The sequence below is a fragment of the Pseudophryne corroboree genome, chromosome 10, assembly GCF_028390025.1.
Source record: "Pseudophryne corroboree isolate aPseCor3 chromosome 10, aPseCor3.hap2, whole genome shotgun sequence".
Taxonomy (NCBI): domain Eukaryota; kingdom Metazoa; phylum Chordata; class Amphibia; order Anura; family Myobatrachidae; genus Pseudophryne; species Pseudophryne corroboree.
In genome coordinates this window covers 217,780,223-217,802,700 of record NC_086453.1, presented here as the reverse complement: position 1 = coordinate 217,802,700, position 22,478 = coordinate 217,780,223, and the positions used below count along the sequence as shown (strand labels likewise).

The following is a 22,478-nucleotide window of genomic DNA, read 5'->3' as shown; positions in this document are numbered from 1 at the left end:
AAAGTTAGTTTAATTTTATAAAAGGCAGACAGTGCTTCTTCAGACCACTGGGAAGGATTCACCCCCTTCCGATTGAGGCAAGTAATTGGAGCTATCAACGTAGAGAATCCTTTAATGAACTTTCTATAGTAATTGGCGAAGCCAATAAAACGTTGAACTGACTTGAGCGTCGTAGGAAGAGACCAGTTCTCTATAGCCTCTAATTTAGCTGGATCCATTTGAAGGTCGGTACCAGTGATAATGTATCCCAGAAATGGCATCGAAGAAGCTTCAAACGTGCACTTAGATAGTTTTCCATAAAGATGATTCTGTCGAAGATGTCGAATAACCTCTTTCACGAGAGAATATCAAGAGGTCATCGAGGTAAACTACCACACATTCGTACAGAAGATCTCTAAACACTTTGTTGACAAAGTTCTGAAATACTGCCGGGGCATTGCTCAACCCAAAGGGCATCACTAGATATTCGTAGTGGCCATCGCGGGTATTGAAGGCGGTTTTCCACTCGTCGCCACTTTGGATCCTGATGAGATTGTAAGACCCGCGGAGATCTAACTTAGTAAAAATACGAGCACCTCTGACTCTGTCAAACAGTTCGGTAATAAGTGGCAAAGGATAGCTGTTTTTAATAGTAATGTTGTTTAAACCCCGATAATCGATACAGGGGCGTAATCCTCCATCTTTCTTCTTGACGAAGAAGAATCCGGCACCAGCTGAAGATGGACGGACGGATAAACCCTTTTTTTTAAATTCTCCTTTATGTACTCACTCATCGCTTGAGTCTCAGGAACAGAGAGAGGGTAGGTATGCCCTCTGGGTGGCTTACTCCCCAGGACCAGATCAATGAGGCAAGCCCATTCTCGATGGGGAGACAGGACGTCAGTTGCCTTTTTGCTGAAGATGTCAGCAAATTCTTGATAGGCCTCTGGAAGACCAGACTGGAGTTTTACACTTGATGATCTCACTGGATGCACTTGAGCCAAACATGAATGGAAGCAGGAAGGACTCCATGCAGAAAGCTGTAATGTGGACCAGTCGAATTGTGGATTGTGTAATTGAAGCCAGGGCATGCCTAGTACAATCTCATAGGTGGCTTTTGGAATGACCAGGAATTCAATGAGCTCAGAATGAAGAAAGCCCACTCCCAAGACCATTGGCTTGGTTTGCTGAAAGATAGAACCCCCAGCAATACGACTTCCATCCACGGCAGTAAGGTAGACAGGACGAGACAACTTTGAGACAGGAAGATGGATTCTGTCCACTGCAGCTTGTGTGATAAAATTCCCAGCAGCACCGCAGTCCACTAAAGCGGATAACGACTGAAGACCATTCTGTGTTTCCAGGGTAACAGGCAGAGTGAGATCTTTGGAAGAAGGAGCTTTAATTAAGGTCCCTAACTTGACTCCTCCGTTACAAGTTAGGACCTGGCTTTTCCCGAACGAGCAGGACAGGAATCAATCAGGTGACCAACAGCAGCACAATAAAGACACAGGGGTAAATTTACTAAGATGGGAGTTCTATTTCAGATGGGATGTTGCCCATAGCAACCAATCAGATCCTACTTCTCATTTATCTAGCACCTTCTAGAAGATAATACCTGGTATCTGATTGGTTGCTATGGGCAACATCACATCTGAAATAGAACTCCCATCTTAGTAAATTTACCCCACAGTCTTTCCCTTAACCTTCTTGACCGTTCCCCAGGCGTTAAGCATGATCTGTTCACCTGCATGGGTTCATCAGAAGTAATGGGTGAGGACTGTACTGGAGGCATAACTCGATGCTTGTGAAGGTCACTTCGAGAACGTTCACTGTTTCGCTCACGTAAACGTAAATCCAATTTAATACATAAAGAAATCAGGGCTTCCAGTTGCTCTGGGAGATCTCGGGTAACTAACTCATCCTTTATACGGTCGGATAGACCATGCCAGAAGGCGGCAACCAGCACCTGATTATTCCACTTCACTTCTGATGCCAATATCTGGAACTGGATAACATATTGTCCCACAGTACGTGTTCCCTGGCGAATCTGAAGGAGGTCTGAAGAAGCGGAGGTTGTATGCCCAGGTTCATCAAAGATGTGTTGGAATGCAGCAACAAAATCTGTGTAGTTATTCAGAAGAGTGTCTGCTTGCTCCCACAGCGGGGAGACCCAGTTCAAGGCGGAGCCAGATAAAAGGGACACAATATATGCAACTTTTGCCCTGGGTGTTGGAAAGTTCTGCGGCAGCAATTCAAAGTGGACTTCACATTGGTTCAGAAACCCACAACACATCTTAGGACTACCATCAAATTTGCTTGGTGTAGGAAGTTTAAAAGTGAGATGTTGAAACAGGAGCAACTGGAGAGCTAGAAACTGAAGAACTGGAAACTGGAACAGGAACTGAAGACGGAACTGGAGAGACTGGATTTGAGAAGGACTGTTGTATAGTGTCCAGATGGGAAGACATCCCTTGCAGAAATTGTATAATCTCCTGCTGTGCAAACTCTTGACCATCCAGTCGTGACACCAAACTTCGGAGTGACCCTGACCCCACACTCAGACCGCTGTCCGGGTCCATGGGCCTCGGACAAACTGTCATGTCTGTAGTTTTGTCTGTCCCCGGAGGGGGCACTAGTAGGTCAGTGTAGGTGTGATGTATGAAACGAGGAGGCCGAAGAAAAGTCCTGCGCCGGTGCGCTTGATATTTATTATTTCACAGAGGTCACAGAGCAACTGAATAACAGATTAAATGGAATGCAATTGATGATAACTTGAAAACCGGCAATAACAGAAAATTGAGAATGAATAATAACTTGTATAGCTGATAATAGGAATAATGGGGGTCATTCCGAGTTGTTCGCTCGTTATTTTTTTTCTCAACAGAGCGATTAGTCGCTAATGCGCATGCGCAATGTCCGCAGTGCGACTGCGCCAAGTAAATTTGCTATGCAGTTAGGTATTTTACTCACGGCATTACGAGGTTTTTTCTTCGTTCTGGTGATCGTAATGTGATTGACAGGAAGTGGGTGTTTCTGGGCGGAAACTGGCCGTTTTATGGGAGTGTGAAAAAACGCTACCGTTTCTGGGAAAAACGCGGGAGTGGCTGGAGAAACTGAGGAGTGTCTGGGCGAACGCTGGGTGTGTTTGTGACGTCAAACCAGGAACGACAAGCACTGAACTGATCGCACTGGCAGAGTAAGTCTCGAGCTACTCAGAAACTGCACAGAGAAGTCTTTTCGCAATATTGCGAATCTTTCGTTCGCAATTTTGATAAGCTAAGATTCACTCCCAGTAGGCGGCGGCTTAGCGTGTGCAAAGCTGCTAAAAGCAGCTTGCGAGCGAACAACTTGGAATGACCTTTTAATGAACGATAATTTAATCCAATGGACTGAATATTCAAAAGTCACTGATAACAAAATGAAGAATGATGAAGATAAACTTGAAACTTGATGCAAATGGTAATGGCAAATAACTGTAGCAGACAGAATTCCGGTAAATGAATAAAAAGCACACAGTCTCTGTAACAACACAAGTTCTTATAGCCAAGCAAGGCCCAGGCAGGAGACAGTCTTTAACACAGCAAGTTTGTTAAGTGCTGGATGCAATGCACAGTATGGAATGCTGGCAATTAGGTGCACAGGCTGAGCAATGAGAAAACATCTGAGGAAAGTCTCTTACTGCAGATGAGTGTAGCAGACTGTGGCTAGAGTCCGTAGCAAGCTGGAGAAATGAAGACTGGAGAATGAATGATGAAAGTAACAATGGGGAATCCACTGGAGACAGGAACACAGGAACCAGGAGAACTTGCACACCGAATGTGACTCGTTGTCCGAGGCGATGAGACTGAGCAACGGACTGGAACTTGTACCCCTTGCTCTGCGGTGATTGGATGCTGAACTCTGTGAGCAACACTTCGCTGGATTGGGTGTCCAGGTCAGCTGAGTGCAGGTGTCATGGCGGCGCCCATGCTAGAGAGACGCCGGCACACAGCGGGACACATACTGGATGCGGTTCAGGGGTACTCGGCGACATTAGTCATGACGCTTGCGGACTGGGGCCATGCATCTGCGACTGGGGCCGTGACCTCCGGAGGCCTGCACACCAGCGCGCTGGTAAGTGAAATGCAGCTGAACGCCGATTCCTGACAGAACTTAGCATTTATCTCGGCTCCTGTTCTCTGGCATCCCGATCCAAATCTTTCTTTCACTGTAGAAGTGAATGCCTCTGAAGTAGGGGTTGGAGCTATTCTTTCACAAGAGGATCCAGTCCGTCATAAACTCCACCCCTGTGCCTTTTTCTCTCTGAAATTTTCCCCTGCTGAAATCATCTACGACGTAGGGAATCGAGAGCTCTTAGTAGTTAAATGTGCTTTGGAGGAATGAAGGCACTGGTTGGAGAGGGCAAGGCATACAGTAACTGTGTTTACCGACCACAAAAACCTAGTTTATCTTGAATCCACTAAATGATTGAGTTCTCATCAAGCCAGATGGGCATTGTTTTTTGCTAGTTTCAATTTTGTTATTACCGATAGGCCCGGCTCCAAAAACTTTAAAGCCGACACTTTATCCAAGAGTTTTCTGTCTACCCATGACGTCCCTAAGCTTCCGGAGCAGATTCTTAACCCAGGATGCATTCTCGCTGGTCTAACCATGAATCTTGCCTCTCATGTCCAGTCAGCACAAATGAAGGCTACATCTGAAACTCCTTCAGGGCTCCTGTTCGTTCCAGAGAAACTCAGAATAGTTGTATTATCTGAGTTCCATTTCAGCAAAACCTCAGGACGTCCAGGGGTAAATAAGACTTTACATCTTCTCTCTCGCTCAATATGGTGGCCAGCTATCAAGACAGACGTTCAATAGTTTGTTAAAGCCTGTCATGTCTATGCCAAAAACAAGTCTTCTCATGTTCTTCCTTCTGGACAATTACATCCTCTACCTGTACCCTCCAAGCCCTGAACCCATTTGACAATGGATTTTTATGTGGCCCTACCAAGATCTTCCAAATACTCGGTCATCTGGGTAGTAGTTGACCGTTTCAGTAAAATGGCTCACTTCATTCCCCTATCTAAATTGCCTAATGCCAAGGATCTTGCTTCATCATTCATTCAACACATTTTTCGTATTCATGGCTTACCGCAAGACATCGTCTCGGATAGAGGCTCTCAATTTGCAGCCCGTTTCTGGAGGTCTTTTTGTGCGGAACTGAGGATCAATATCAGTCTCTTGCCAGGGTATCATCCACAGTCCAATGGACAGACAGAGCGAGTCAATCAATCATTGGAGCAATATCTATGGTGTTACATCTCTAAATATCAGGATGACTGGGTTGACCATCTACCCTTTGCTGAATTTGCATATAATAATTCTGAACATTCTTCAACTTCCATGTCTCCTTTCTTTTGTGTTTCCAGTTTTCATCCTAAATTCAATACTTTCACTCCATCATAACAGTCTGGTTCTTTTTCTCCCATGTCTCGCCTCAGGAGGATTTGGAGGGAACTACATCAAGCCTTGGAGGATGCGGCAGCCCGGTCTAAGAAATTTGCTGACAGATAACGGAAACCTTGTTCTTTTAAAGTAGGAAACATGATGTGGTTATCTGCTCGAAACATCAAGCTCTGCCAGACATTTCAGAAACTGGGTCCCCGTTACATTGGACCATTTCAAATCATCCAGAAAATCAATCCTGTTGCTTTCCATCTTCAAATACCTAGATCTTTGAGAATCAATAATACCTTCCATTGTTCTCTGTTTAAACCAGCATTTATTTCTAAAAAATGTAAAGTAAGATGTTTCAGGAGACCTTCTCCAGTCATGATTCGGGGATGTCAAGAGTTTGTTGTTGAGAGAATCCTGGACTCCATGTTTGTACGGGATCAAGTACATTATTTAGTTCATTGGAAAGGCTACAGTCCAGAAGAGAGATCATGGGTGCCTGGGAAGTTCCTCCATGCTCCTGAAGTAAAGAAAGGATTCTTTAAGAAATATCACCAGAAACCTGGATCTAGGGGTTCCTTAACCCCTCTTCAAGGGAGGGGTACTGTTAGAGCTGTGAGGTGCATGTCCCAGCAGTTGCTTAGGAGCCCGGACGCCACGCCCCCCCATTGACCCCCGCCTGGCGCCTAGCAAAAGGCAGACGCCGGGCGCTGAGAGCCACCGGATCCCTAGCAATGGGGACGCCGGAGGCAGGCGGCATTCCCCGTTGCTGGGTAACTAAGTACTCAGCTGTTATGCAGGGAGGTGCAGCAGGGCAGCTGCACAGTATTTGTAATTAGGGTTTATTTCTGCAGTGATTGGTGCAGCACCATTTATATTCCCTTCCTGGTTACACCCAAAATGCTGGTGATAGTTCCTGCTTCAGTTTGAACCTGTCAGCTCGTGAGAGATCCTGTCTACCTGTGTTGTACCCGTGACCTGGAGACCTTGCTCGATTGATAACCTGACCTGATCCAGCCGGCATTGTATTTAGGTTTTTGCTAAGCAGTGTGTGGAGTTTCCACAGAGACACTGCCTTGCTTATATTTCTGTGTTATAACATATTAGAGCATTGTTGCTTTCACAGTTTATTAAGTTACTTATAACATCTTTGAGCATTGTTGCTTTCACCGTTTATTAAGTTGCTTATTACATATTTGAGCATTGTTGCTTTCACAGTTTATTCAGTTGCTTATTACATCTTATGCATTGTTGCTTTCACAATCACTCGTTCATACAGTGTCATTGCTTTCAACACTCTGTGCATTGTGATATGTATAGTTTGTTTGTGTTAAGAACACTCTCCCCAGTCTGCGCCTGAGCATAATAGTAAGATTGTGTCAGGTGAACGTCTCACTGTACTGCATCTACCCCTGGCCAGCCTCCGATAGTCACCTTGTATATACGGAAAACCTGGGGGCATCTGAGTACGGGGAGGACCTAATTCACCCTGGAAAGGTGGCTGCTAAAGGCGAAGTCTTTTGGAGGCAGGAGACTAAAAGTTTGCTGCGCAGTGGGTAATTGCGTGAGCGTCACAAAGACACCACCTATAAACCTACGAAACTGAGTGTAACCATAACAATAGGTACAATGCAATCTTATAGGTACAATGCAATCTTAGGCCTGGTATTAACTAACAATGGGGAATTGATATCAAATATTATAGTAGGGGAGCCCATGGGAAACAGCGACCACAATATGGTCACATTCAATATCAGTTTTCATAAGCAGTCCTATATTGGCTCAACTAGGACTCTAAACTTTAGCAAAGCCAACTTTGACATGATGAGGGAAGCTTTAAGGGACATTGAATGGGACATTTTGTTTCAAGGAAAAAATACTACAGAGAAATGGGAGGTATTAAAATCATTACTCGCAAATTTATTCCCATGAGCAACAAACAATGGACTGAAAATTTCAAACCAATGTGGCTTAACAAAAAGATTAAGGAACTAATGGGCAAAAAAAGGCGAGCATTCAAAAAATACAAATCTGACCGGAATACGGAGTCATTCTAGCACTATAAGGATTGTAACAAAATATGCACACAAGGAATAAGAGCAGCTAAAGTAGAAACTGAAACGCTAGTAGCAAAGGAAAGCAGATCAAGCCCCCAAATGTTTTAAAATATATCAACAGCAAAAGATTAAAGAAGGAGAGTATAGGCCCCTTAAAGTACAAGCTAGGAGTCTTAATCAAAAACGATAATGGGATAGCGGGTAAATTAGATAAAGTTTTTCTCATCGGTATTTACAAGAGAGGACCAGACGCAGGGATTAACACACAATCTCAACAAAGATAATGTCCCACTGCTCAGTGCTTATTTAAGTGAGGAAGTAGTTGGTGACCAGGTAAAAAAAATGAAGATTAATAAGTCACCTGGTCCTTACGGAATTTACCCAAGGGTTCTCATGGAGCTTCACTCTGAACTAGCAAGACCGCTATTTTTGATCTTCAATGACTCACATCAGGCATGGTTCCCAAAGACTAGCGTATAGCGGAAGTAGTGCCGATATTCAAAAAGGGAAGTAAAGCTGTATCGGGTAATTATAGACCAGTTAGTCTTACATCTATAGTGCTGAAAGTACAATGAGGTATTCTAAGGGATAGTATACAGAAGTTCCTTGAAGCCAGTAAGGTAATTAATAGGAATCAACATGGATTTGTGAAGGATAGATCATGTCAAACAAACTTACTAGGCTTTTATGAAACAGTTAGTGCTTACCTTGATCAGGGTAAGTAAGTGGATGTAATCTTTTTAGACTTTGCTAAAGCTTTCAACACAGTACCGCACATGAGACTTATCTATAAGTTACAAGAACTAGGGCTAGGGAGCACAATATGCACTTGGGTCAGAAATTGGTTAGATAATAGTGACCTGCTCATTGTGGTAAATGGGACTTTTTCAAATTGGACTGAAGTGCTAAGTGGTGTGCCACAAGGGTCTGTTCTTGGACCACTATTGTTCAACATTTTCATTAATGATTTCGCAGTAGCTCTAGAGAGCATGGTGTCAATTTTTGCAGACGATACCAAATTGTGTAAGGTTGTAAATACGGAGGGAGATGCTGAGTCTCTTCAGAATGACTTAGTTAAACTGGAAGCATGGGCAGCAAAATGGAGAATGAGCTTCAATACAGACAAGTGTAAGGTAATGCACTTTGGTAGCAAGAGCAAAAATAACACCTACATACTAAATGGAGTAAAATTAGGGGATTCTGTACTTGAAATAGACGGTGTTCATAGATAGCAAACTAAGCAGCAGTACCCAAAGTAGGATTGCAGCAAAGAGGGCTAACAAGGTATTAGCATGCATAAAGCGGGGAATTGATGCAAGGGATGAGAGTGTTATACTCCCATTATATAAATCACTAGGTGAGGCCACATATTGAATACTGTGCACAATTTTGGACACCATACTACTAAAGGATATCTTGGAACTAGAAAAGGTTCAGAGGCGGACGACCAAACTAATTAAGGGGATGGAGATGCTGGAATATGAGGAAAGGCTTGCCAGGCTAGGCATGTTTACACTGGAAAAGAGGAGACTAAGAGGGGACATGATCAACATTTGCAAATATATAGGGGGACAATACACAGGGCTTCTGGGGGATCTGTTTCTGGTAAGATCAACACAGAGGACATGTGGACACCCGCTTAGGTTAGATGAGAGGGGATTACGCACACAGAGTCGAAAAGGTTTTTTCACAGTAAGGACAATACGTGTTTGGAGTTCCCTGCCTGAGAGTGTAGCGATGGTGGACTCAGTCAACACTTTTAAGAATGGGCTAGATAAATTCCTAATGGATAAGGATATACAGGGTTATGTTGCGTAGTCACGCACTATAGTTATAAAAAAAAAGGGAATAAACACAACGGCCGACATTAGCAACAGACAAAATTAGTCCTAAAAATAATACAGCGTAGGAGACCACAAATAGGTTGACCTCAATGGACAAACTGTCTTTTTTCAACCTCAGAGACTATTTTACTATGTGGATAGATAGATAGATAGATAGATAGATAGATAGATAGATAGATAGATAGATAGATAGATAGATAGATAGATATATGCAGAGAAAGGGGTGGTGTCTAAGGGAGCTAAACACATAGATATCATCCAGAATTTGACCACAAATCACTTTAAAGGAATTTTTTAATATATTTATATACAAGTATTCAACAATAACAGTGAATAAAAAATGGCTGACATGATCATGATCAAAATGCAGACATCAGATATGGACACCATTTAATGCGGATAATTGGTAAGTCCAATGTGGTTTTCTTAATTAGTACATATCCGATGTTCTTATATCCGAACCAGAAATCTGACGCGTTTCATCCAAGTGGACTTCATCAGGGGCTCAATATCAAAAAAGTCGGAAGAACATAAATGAATAGATGACCAATTAGTGATCGTATTAGTCCCACATCAGTAAAACAGGATTTGCAATAACAGATGTAATAAAAAGTGCGCTGATTCCACAGAAAGATTTGTATAGAATATGCCAACTCAGTAAGGCAAACAATAATACAATAATGCTGAGTTCGGTAAAAGTCACAATTTCGTTTTAGTGGATAATCCTCAGCAGGAAGAGTGACTTCTCCTAGTCAGCAGTCTGCCAGCAGTTTTCCACATTTTATTATGTTATAGCCTAATTCCAAAATGGAATACATTATTTTTTCCCCTCAAAATTCTATACACAATACCCCATAATGACAAAGTGAAAAAAGTTTTTTTTTTAGATTTTTGCAAATTAATTAAAAATAAAAAACTAAGAAATCACATGTACATAAGTATTCACAGCCTTTGCTCAATACTTTGTTGATTTACCTTTGGCAGCGCTTACAGCCTCAAGTCTTTTTGAATATGATGCCACAAGCTTGGCACACCTATCTTTGGGCAGTTTTGCCCATTCCTCTTTGCAGCACCTCTCAAGCTCCATCAGGTTGGATGGGAAGCGTCGGTGCACAGCCATTTTCAGATCTCTCCAGAGATGTTCAATCGGATTCAAGTGTGGACTCTGGCAGGGCCACTCAAGGACATTCACAGAGTTGTCCTGAAGCCACTCCTTTGATATCTTGGCTGTGTGCTTAGGGTCATTGTCCTGCTGAAAGATAAACCGTCGCCCCAGTCTGAGGACATCCAAGATGTCTCTGTACATTGCTGCATTCATCTTTCCTTCTATCCTGATTAGTCTCCCAGTTCCTGCCGCTGTAAAACATCCCCACAGCATGATGCTGCCACCACCATGCTTCACTGTAGGGATGGTATTGGCCTGCTGATGAGCGGTGCCTGGTTTCCTCCAAACATGACGACTGCCATTCATGCCAAAGAGTTACATTTTTGTCCCATCAGACCAGAGAATGTTGTTTCTCATGGTCTGAGAGTCCTTCAGGTGCATTTTGGCAAACTCCAGGCGGGCTGCCATGTGCTTTTTACTAAGGAGTAGCTTCTATCCGGCCACTCTGCCATACAGGCCTTGTTGGTGGATTTCTGCAGAGATGGTTGTCCTTCTGGAAGGTTCTCCTCTCTCGACAGAGGAATGCTGTAGCTCTGACAGAGTGACCATCGGGTCCTTGGTTACCTCCCTGACTAGGTCCCTTCTCCCCTGATCGCTCAGTTTAGACGGCTGGCCAGCTGTAGGAAGAGTCCGGGTGGATCTGAATTTTTTCCATTTACAGTTAATGGAGGACACTGTGCTCATTGGGATCTTCAAAGCAGCAGATATTTTTTGTACCCTTCCTCAGATTTGTGCCTTGAGACAATCCTGTCTCTGAGGTCTACAGACACTTCCTTTGACTTCATGCTTAGTTTGTGCTCAGACATGCACTGTCAAGTGTGGGACCTTATATAGACAGGTGTGTGCCTTTCAAAATCATGTCCAGTCAACTGAATTTACCACATGTGGACTCCAATTAAGTTGTAAGAATATCTCAAGGATGATCAGTGAAAACAGGATGCACCTGAGCTCAATTTTGAGCTTCATGGAATAGGCTGTGAATACTTAGTTTTTTATTTTTAATAAATTTGCAAAAATCTCAAACAAACTTTTTTTTACGTTGTCATTATGGGGTATTGTGTGTAGAATTTTGAGGAAAAAAATGAATTTATTCCATTTTGGAATAAGGCTGTAACATAACAAAATGTGGAAAAAGTGAAGCGCTGTAAATACTTTCCGATGCACTGTACATACCATTTATTATATATGTACATACACATAGTCTATATATATATACTGTATATATATATATATATATATATATATATAAAAATAACATACAAACACATACATTATATATGACACACAACGACACATACAGTATATTATAAATGTCACATATGCACACTCTTACACTTTTGTTGCAGGACACATTCCTGATGGGGGTGTGGGTGGGCACTTTGCCTCATTAGGCTCCAGACACGATTCTCATAAATTTGCTTCATATTAGCCCCGTCCCCTTATTACATAACCCGCAAATAGTGTCATTATGTTGCAAGGGGTTGGTTCTTTGATGGAGGCCTGTGACCAGTTTGCAAAACGTGGGGGTCATTCCGAGTTGTTCGCTCGCAAGCGGATTTTAGCAGATTTGCTCATGCTAAGCCGCCGCCTACTGGGAGTGAATCTTAGCATCTTAAAATTGCGAACGATGTATTCGCAATATTGCGAATACACACCTCGTAGCAGTTTCTGAGTAGCTCCAGACTTACTCGGCATCTGCGATCATTTCAGTGCTTGTCGTTCCTGGTTTGACGTCACAAACACACCCAGCGTTCGCCCAGACACTCCCCCGTTTCTCCGGCCACTCCTGCGTTTTTTCCGGAAACGGTAGCGTTTTTTCCCACACGCCAATAAAACGGCCTGTTTCCGCCCAGTAACACCCATTTCCTGTCAATCACATTACGATCGCCAGAACGATGAAAAAGCCGTGAGTAAAATTCCTAACTGCATAGCAAATTTACTTGGCGCAGTCGCAGTGCGGACATTGCGCATGCGCATTAAGCGGAAAATCGCTGCGATGCGAAGATTTTTAACGAGCGAACAACTTGGAATGACCCCCTAAATTTGGTACTAAGAACCACACAATCCCCCCATCTTCCCTTCCCCACTCAGTGCACCAGTATGTATGCAAATTTGCAGCTGCACCTCCTTGGCGAAAACACTGCAAGTAAATGGATTTGGACACAATAATTTTTTTTTTTGTGCTGAAAAAACTTTGCAATTCTTTTGGAATCACTATATTTGTATTAGAAATAATGTAAAGATTTGTTTCCTAAACATTTAGAAACAGTATATGTATCCCAAGGGCATCTCTTGGGCATGCAATGCAAAGCAACATTAACAAGATAACAATATTCCAATAAACTAATACCTTGAAGGATAGAAGCAATAAGAATATTCTTTATTACAGTCTGATTGTATTATTCATCTATATGGTGTTCTGCAATATGCTTTTTTACACTTTACTTTTATACATGCTATTGTGTGTTGCTGGCCACAAACCTTCATTGCCTTTAACCACACAGTATAAATGTAAGCCAAAGGGGATACTAATAAACTCCGGAATGTAGGAACCAGGTTATAAATCAAATAAAATGTTACTCATGTGTGCCCTGTTAATGGAATCAGTAGACCATCTGGGCTAGGCTGCTCTCATATGTCCTCAAATTCAGTATTTTTATTATTACCATATTGTACTAAATATTTTTAAAGCAGAACATGTAGAAAGTTATGTAAATAGATTAGCAACCAGCTAGAAGGAGACGTTCAGTTGTAAAATGAAATAATCATGGTTAATAGCCTACGTCGATTCAAAACTGCAGCTCTTAGAGATTTTACAGTTTTTACAAATTTCGTCACAGAATATTTAATGTCTAGTTTTTTCTTTAAAGTGTACCTGTCATCTACACACAGCTACATATTAAACAGATATATAAACAAATGCCACATACAAATGCGTATATTGTGTCTGCATGATGATAGTAATATTCTGGGAACATAAAAGTATTTAAAAGTATGAATGAGAGTGAAGCACATGACATGGGCTGGAGGAGCATGGTTTTTCTGCTCATCGTACAGCAGTGGTTCCCAAACTATTTACAATTTTAGAGACTTAGTATCAGCATTTCATTTTGTGGTACCCCTAGGCCAAAAGTTATCTTAAGTAAATTGTGCTTGGTGGACAAGGCTGTGAGTCTATTTGTTCACATATTTTATGATTGGCAGCTACCAGCACTGCTTTTGCCTATCACATGGATCATAAATACTTTGATTTGGTCCTGAGCCACCATGCTGCGGCACCCTGCCAGTTTGGGAACTACTGGTCTACCATATGCTGAGATGGATAGGTGGCAGGTCCACTTTACAAAATGCCTTTTTGACCTATGGTTGTATGCATTGCTGGTCAGACTTGTATAGGCTAGCCCTTGTTCTATAGACAGGTCTGTTACCATCAGCTTACATCAAACAACCTAGCACTGAGCATTCACATCTGTACTTCTCCAGGATCTTACCCCGGAGCATCATGATAGTGCTATATATGGTTGAGGGGGATGGATACGGGCTCCCCGGGGTTGAGCGGAACAAAGCCACTTGCGGGCTCGCCACGCTTCGGGCTTGGTGGCTCACTACGCTCGCCACAGGTTCTATTCCCACTCCATGGGTGTTGTGGACATCCAGGCGTGGGAATAGCTTTGGCAGTGCTGCCGGCCTTCTGGCGATCAGGATTCCGGCGTTGGTATTTTGACCGGCACTATCATGATGCTCCGGGGTAAGATCCTGGAGAAGTCCAGATGTGAATGTTCACTGCTAGGTTGTTTGCTGAGGTTGAGGGTCCCGTGCTTGTCATGCTCATGTTTCCACAAATTCAGGTAGGGAGAGTTCAGGGAGAATAATGTCATGTAACAGGAGTTCACCTTTGAAATGAACACGTCATCCCTGCATAAAAAAAACCCATCCGGAGTGTGTTTGAGGTTCTCATCTGGAATTCATGCCATTAATTTGAAAATGAAAGAATGCTTTAACTCCCATTTGTACAATCATACATGTATGTTAAATGAGATGTTTGCCATTAAAGCTATAAAATAAAATTATATGGAAATCTATCATGGAAAGAATGCATAAAATGTATTGCTTTGTATCAATGATTCTTTCTATTAAAGACATAAGAAGTGCTCCTTGAACAACAAGTGTTTTTCTACTTTCTGTTACAATGGTGGTGGCCAGTGTTGGGCTTTGACAGTGATAAACATGTATTATTCTGGATCATTACAGGAATGGGGATCATTATGAGGGAAATTGGGTGCTGAATCTACGCCAAGGACATGGTGTGCTGCACTGTTTAGATGGAACCATTTATGAGGTACTGTACATAAATACACATGCTATATCTCATTTCATCTGTTCTTATCCTTAGCAAATATCCGAGAAGATTGTTTATGATTGTGCTGTCTCTCGCATTATCATAACATCGTTTTGTAGAATTCTGCTCGGAAATATAAAAAAAATCTTATACTGTAATTTAGAAAACTGTACTTTACTGTGAGTCAGGCTTATGGGTTTGAAAATAAGCTACTGTAGGGCAATGTTTTCTGCTATTTGTATACAGTATATGTTTTATTTATGTACTTACTGTTAAGGATCTGCTTTATATAAGTATGTATGGCATAATGTGGTACTCTTAGGTACTCCTTATGTGTGTCTTGTTTTCTTGGACATTTCATTTTGAAACCCTGTCAAAATGAGTGTTTGGATAGAAGTAGACAGGGTCTGTTTCTTGAGAATATACAAATTACAGGTAATGGTTTATTAAGGGCTCTAATTAGTGGTGGTTAATAGTAATATACTCTCATTTTGTGTAGGAGAGTAAATAAATGTTTGAGATTGACCAATATATATGATAAAAAATACAAATAAAAGTTTATTTAAACAGTACTGTAATCCTTCACTCCAGAAAAATTGGTATAATGCTTTGTCTGCTGAGTGTTTATTTCATCACTCAAAGAACAGATACAAATGTATATAATTAGTGCACATAATGAGTTGCAAAGATATAAAAGTAAAACAAAAAATGTGTATAAATGTAAAAATTACTTCAGAATCAATAAAATATCAAGCAGCACCTAGTAATGCAAATGTAAACATCATACACAATAAAAAAAAAACAATTAGCAAAATGTAAAATATAAAAATAAAGTAAAAGTTGGAAGTTTTCACTCAGATACTCGCAACGCGTTTCTCAGTGCTCAGACTGCTTCCTCGGGCAGTAATCACTTAGAACAGGGATATTTTCCATTGCTGGAATACAAATCCACTAGAATTACTTCAGACTCTCTTGGGAGGTTCCTTATTTCTTCAGGCTACAGTATAATTAAACCCCACACTCCAGGCCATGGTTTCACTCTAGAGGCAGACCTTTTTCAGTCACTATAGCACAAATAATGGCATTTCTTTTTCAGAAAGACACCTGATTGTGATTACTTTGTGGTTTAGTATAAAACAAAACTTGGCAACCTTTATGAACATTTTATATTTGTTAGAGCTGAAAATGAAATAAAAATGCATTTATTGATACTTGTTTAATTAGTTGAACCATTTTGATGGTGATGGTGTGGGCCACACTGTCCTCATTCTAATCTCCTAATTTTTCACTCAGATATGCCTGATGCCAACTGCACCATGTGTAAAATCCAATTACCAGGCCAAGCATGGGCAAAGTGTGACTTATGTTTTTAAAAATTTCTATGAAAGTGAATAGCGTTTAATAAAGTTGTATGTTTTCACTCATCTGGAGGCTCCATGATTTTTATGTTGAGGGCTGTAGGTAGGGTTGGACTGGTACACAGGGGAAACCCCTGGTGGGCCCCAGTGCCCGGGGAGCCCCACCTCCTCAAGGAATCAGGTTCCAGACTGTGCATTTGAATTATACATTATACGTATGTTACCGTATACTGTACGGACTAAGGTGTATTCTCTACAGTGCATTGCTGTTATTATTCTGGTACATTATTATACATGCACTAGCAGTATTTGATATATATCTATATTATTTCTGCTGTGTAGAGTAGGATCTTGATCCGAGGCACCAACAGGCCCAAATCTTTGACTGTTCCCAAGATGCACAGCGCCGCCTCCTCTATAACCCCTCCTCCGTGCACAGGAGCTCAGTTTGTAAGTTGGTGCCATGCAGAAAGCAGGCAATCAACAGGGGGGCTGCTCCTGCACTCCATATTATAAGCTTAATCTCAGAAGAAAGAAGAAATCTGAAGACTTCAAGGGCTGCGGCTTTACTGAATGTCAGATAGACATCCTCTGCTGCAGCTCCATTACTCCCCCAGCGGCGCTGTATACTCCCGTTCCCTGGTAACTACAGTGGAGGCTCCGGTGTACTTCTGGCCAGTCACACACACTCGCCGCTGCCCTCCGGGATCGCGTGGCTGCAGGTACAAGGGGAGGTAAGGGGTCTCTTTGGCCCGCTATTAATGCGATCCAGCGCGGCCGTGGGAGGCGAGCTGCGCGCGCTGGCGTGGACACTGTAAAGGGCAGCCGCTCCACTAGTCACTTGGACACAGGGCACAGGTGGGGGGTGTCTCCTAAAAAAACCTGTTTTATTATACAGCCCGCAGTGCCCGGTGGGGAAGCCAGCAGGGGGATAAGGCCTAAGCTGTAGGCCCCCCCAGGCCCAGGGCGCCATTTGGGTAAATGTTCCCGCCCTGGTGCTACATATCTCTCCCTCACTCCCTGTCAGCCGCCATCACATGGAGCTGCGCTGTTCCTGGGACTGCTGGGGCAAATCCTCCTCTGTAAAGCCGCCTGCTCGCCAGCGCTGTGCACTTTACAGGACACTTAAGTATTCTACCTGTCAAGGGACAGTGTTAGTTAATAAAGAGTGCATACATTCAGGGTTGTGTGGTACAAACACCCTGTGATATACATCCAATATCTACTGTTTACATATATAGCTATACTGAGTATTACTTTGTATTGCTAGTCCAGTGCAGTTTTATGGTTTAGTATAATTTCTGCATGGTACACTTGTGACTATATACAGTATGTGTGTGTGCATGTAGCTGCTGTGGGGCTGCCATCTCGTGTATTTCACTCAGCTTGCTACTCCTATATTCTGTAACCTGAGGGGTCAGGTTTATTTATTGATATAGGTATTTCACAAGATATACTTGCTGTGTATTTTTCTTTGTGATTTATAGTCACCATATATCTCTTGGATTCCCAGTTTGTGCTGAACATAAGTCAGGCACACCACACCAGGAGTTCTTGCTAGGTATATCGCTGCTAATATTGTACCAGGTTGCCTGATATTGAGCTTATCATTATGTCAGCTACAAAGGGCAACGGAGCTGGGGCTTCTCCCACAATGCGTGGTGGTGATGCTGCAGACACTTTTGAGGAAAATATGGTAGCAGAGAGTTCAGGTTCAGGAGGTTCCTTACCCCCCAGTGGGTCTGTAGCACCGGGAGCAACTAATGACCCGCCTTGGGCTACCTTTTCCACGTTGTTAAATACGCTGGTAACAAAACTTACGCCCCCTGTGGGACCTCCTATGCCAGTGCAGCAGTTTATGGTCCCTGCAGTCAATCCGCCATGGGAGGATCAAATATCTACACAGTTACAGCACTTGAACCGATCACTGACTAAACATAAGTCTCACTCTCGCCCACCTAAGACTAAGGCGTCTTCTAAACGGGCTGCTACTTCCTCACAATCCACTGCTATTCCGGACACATCCTCTGAGGAGGATGGTGCATATACTGACCCCACAGACACTGACTCTGATGCTTCTGATGGGGAAGGGAAATCAATGGTGGATGTCCCTGATTTGATTGAGGCTATTAGGCTCATTCTTCAGGTCTCTGATGAACCTGAGCCTGTGGCTGTCTCTAAAAATCCATACAGATTTAAACATAAGAAGGTGGTTAAACAAGTTTTACCTCATCCTCAACACCTGGCTGACATACGTCGGGAATCCTGGGAAAATCCGGGAACAAAATTCACACCGCATAAGAGAATGTTGGCTCGCTATCCTCTCTCTGCAGAGCTATGTAAAAATTGGGAAACTCCTCCGCCTGTAGATTCTCATGTGGCACGCATGGTAGTTTCCTCAGCTCTGCCAGTAACTACCGTCACCTCTATGAAGGAACCAACGGATAGACGTGTGGAGGGTGGGCTGTGCATAGGCCAACCATTGCAGCAACATGGGCTGCTGAAGCTGTTGAGGCGTGGGCTCAGGAGCTGGAGGTGGAGCTGCCTTCCAACGCTTCTTAGCATGCTCAACAATGTCTCCTCATATATTGCCACAGCTTCTCTGTACCTTAAGGAGGCGGCCTCCGAGGCCGGGCTGCTGGCGGCCAAGGCTGCCACTATGTCCATCTTGGCTCAATATATCCTTTGGTTGAGATACTGGTCGGTGGATATGGATTCTAAGAAAACACTGGAGGTGCTTCCTTTCAAGGGAGTCATTCTCTTTGGAGAAGACCTCAATCAGATTGTGGCTGATCTGGCTACTGCTAAAACAGCTTGCCTACCTAGTACGGCTCCTTCCACGCAGAAGGCTAAAAGTACTTTTCCTCTGCCCTTTCGTCCTCCAGGTAAAGCAAAAGGTCAGGCGTACCCAAAGCAAGCTCATGCTTCCAAACCTGCCAAGCCCAGACCAAAGCAGGCCTGGGCTTCCCGTCAGCCTGCTTCCAAAACTGACAAGCCTGCCACATGACGGGGCGGGCCTCCCTCTGGGGGATTCCAGCGTGGGTGGCCGACTTCTAGGTTTTGCCCAGGAATGGTTGAAGACCACTTCCGATGCCTGGGTAAGGGAAGTCGTCACTCGAGGTTACGCCGTACCCTTCAAGAATCCCCCTCATCGATTTTGCCTGACAGATGTTCCGCTGGACCCGGTGAAGGCAAACACTCTGCATTCTGTGGTACATTCCCTCCTGACCACAGGAGTGGTAGTACAGGTGCCTCTGGCTCAGAGAGGCAAGGGGTACTATTAACCGCTGTTTCTAGTCCCGAAACCGAACGGGTCCTCGCGGCCCATTCTCTATCTGAAGTCCTTGAACAAGTATGTGCGGGTCTCCAAGTTTTGTATGGAAACTCTGCGCTCTATTGTTCTGGCCTTGGAGCCTGGGGACTATATGGTCTCCCTGGACATACAGGATGCCTACCTGCATATTCCTATTGCAGTGTCTCATCAGCAGTACCTGAGGTTTGCGGTGGGCAACCTTCATTACCAATTTTGGGCGTTACCTTTTGGTTTGACAACGGCTCCGCGAGTTTTTACCAAAGTCATGGCGGTAATGACGGCTGTACTCCGCAGTCAAGGGGTCAGGATCCTACCGTACTTGGACGATTTGTTGATCCTGGCAAATTCCCCAGAAATTCTCCTGTGTCATCTAGATCTGACGGTCCAGTTCATGAAAGCCCACGGGTGGCTAATCAACTGGAAGAAATCCTCCCTGGTTCCTGCTCGGAGCATGGTGCACCTGGGAGCGTTATTGGACACTCACAACCAGCAGTTGTTCTTGACTCAAGAGAAAGTCCTGAAGCTTCAGGACAGGATTCGATACTTCCTATCTCGTCCGCAAGTGTCGATACATTCGGCAATGCAAGTGCTAGGTCTCATGGTGTCAGTTTTCGACATGGTGGAGTATGCTCAGTTCCATTCTCACCCTCTGCAGAAGTTAATTCTTGCCAAGTGGGACTGCCTGCCTCAAAGGATCTGATCTCAAATGATCTCCTTGTCTCCGGAGGTCCGCCTGTCACTGAGCTGGTGGCTTCAGGACCATCGATTGAGCAGGAGCTGTCCCTTCTGGATATACAACTGGGTCCTGCTGACGACGGATGCCAGTCTGAGAGTTTGGGGTGCGGTGTTGGAACAACACTTCCTTCAGGGTCGGTGGACTGAGGAGGAGAGTCTACTCCCGATAAACATTCTGGAACTGCGGGCAGTGTTCAGTGCACTAAACCTGGCCCAGCATTTGATACAGAACAGACCTGTTCAATTACCAATCGGACAACGCCACCACAGTGGCATACATCAATCATCAAGGCGGCACTCGGAGCCGCATGGCAATGAGGGAAGTATCACAGATTCTTCAATGGGCAGAACGCCATCTGCCGGCCATATCCGCAGTGTTCATTCCGGGGTCCTAAACTGGGAAGCAGACTTTCTTAGTCATCAGGACGTACACGTCGGAGAGTGGAGCCTCCATCCAGAGGTATTTCAACTTCACGTGGACATGTGGAGCCTTCCAGATGTGGACCTGATGGCGTCTCGACACAATCACAAGGTTCAGGTCTTTGGAGCAAGGACAAGGGATCCTCAAGCAGCGTTCGTGGACGCTCTGGTTATTCCATGGAACTTTCGGCTGCCGTACGTGTTCCCTCCGGTGTCACTCCTGCCCAGAGTAATACGGAAGTTCAAACAAGAAGGAGGAAACCTACTTCTGATCTCTCCTGCGTGGCCCAGACGGCACTGGTTCTCTGATCTACAGGGCCTCTCACTAGATCATCCCCTTCTACTTCCACAATGACCGGACCTTCTAGTTCAGGGTCCTTGTGTCTACCAGGACTTGGCCCGTCTGGCTTTGACGGCATGGCTCTTGAAGCTTCCGTCTTGAGGGCCAAGGGTTTTTCTGAGGCGGTCGTTCAAACTATGTTGAAGGCCCGTAAGCCGGCTTCTGCTCGGATTTACCATAGGGTCTGGATTACTTTACTTGGTGCGTGTCTCACAATCATGACATTTTCAAGTTTAGTACAGCCAAACTGTTGGCCTTCCTACAACAGGGCCTGGACTTATGGCTTCGTCTGGCCTCCCTCAAGGTTCACATTTCTGCTCTGTCGGTTTGGTTTCAGAGAAAGATTGCTGCCCTACCTGATGTTCATACATTCACTCAAGGCGTGTTGCGGAATCAGCCTCCTTATGTGCCACCTGTGGCCCCTTGGGATTTGTCTGTGGTTCTGGAGGCCTTGCAAGAGTCTCCGTTTGAACCTCTTGCATCTGCTGACCTTAAGTGGCTTTCCCTTAAGGTGTTGTTTTTGCTGGCTATCGCTTCAGCTAGAAAGGTCTCGGACTTGGCTGCCTTATCCTGTAAGCCCCCCTATCTGATTTTTCACCGTGACCGGGCGGTTCTTAGAACGCGTCCGGGTTATTTGCCTAAGGTGGTGTCTTCCTTCCACCTTAATCAGGAGATTGTGGTTCTGGCCTTTCATTCTCCTGAGATGTCTTCCAAAGAACGGTCTTTTGATGTGGTACGAGCTCTCCGTATCTATGTGAAGAGAACCTCCTCCATTCGGAAATCTGATTCTTTCTTTGTCTTGTTTGGTTTTCACAAATGTGGCTGGCCTGCTAACAAGCAGACCTTGGCCAGATGGATTAGAATGGTGATTGCACATGCTTATGTACAGGCTGGTGTCATGATTGGACTCCATTATGATGCCAGAACGTGCATAACTGCAAATAATATTGTATTGATCAATGTCTGCAAATGCCCCGTGTGTGGTTATGTATAAATCCTGTGTGAAAAGGTCATAGGAGACTTCAGCCTGATGTGCCACTGCTCCCTTGCTGATCCTAAAGGGGAATGTGTCATGATCCAGGCTATTTCAAGTAGGAATAGGCCTGTTAATAAGTAGTGTGATATCAATATAGATGATACCAGGATATCCGAGTGACGTATCAATGGATGTGATGCCAATGCATCTGGGTTATATCGAAATGGGCATGATTGAAATTTGTATTATTCCAATTGATGTATCAATGTACCAGTATGTGATAACTGTCTTTGCATGTTAAATGGTTGAAGCTTGATTGATCTGCTGGCATTTCATTGTAGCCACAGAACTCAGAGACACACTGACTGCTTTGGTGTGAAATTCAGTTTAGTTTAATTACCCCAGAACCATAGCTAGGGCCAGAGAGGTGTTAAGCCCTTCCTGCTTTGTGTCCTCTCAGAACTAGCCATTTGTTTACACAAGAGCCATGGCCAGAACTTCAAAGGAGAAGAA

At 43.9% G+C, this 22,478-nt stretch overlaps 1 protein-coding gene across 6 annotated transcripts in view; it reads left to right on the top strand.

The window, feature by feature from the left end:
• MORN1 (MORN repeat containing 1) overlaps nt 1–22,478 on the top strand; it is a 1,300,694-nt gene that overhangs the window by 229,824 nt on the left and 1,048,392 nt on the right. For all 6 annotated transcript variants that reach the window (XM_063943076.1, XM_063943075.1, XM_063943078.1 and 3 more), the window contains exon 6: nt 14,736–14,823. In XM_063943076.1, coding sequence (XP_063799146.1) covers nt 14,736–14,823 — 88 coding nt within the window. The remainder of the gene's footprint in view (nt 1–14,735; nt 14,824–22,478) is intronic.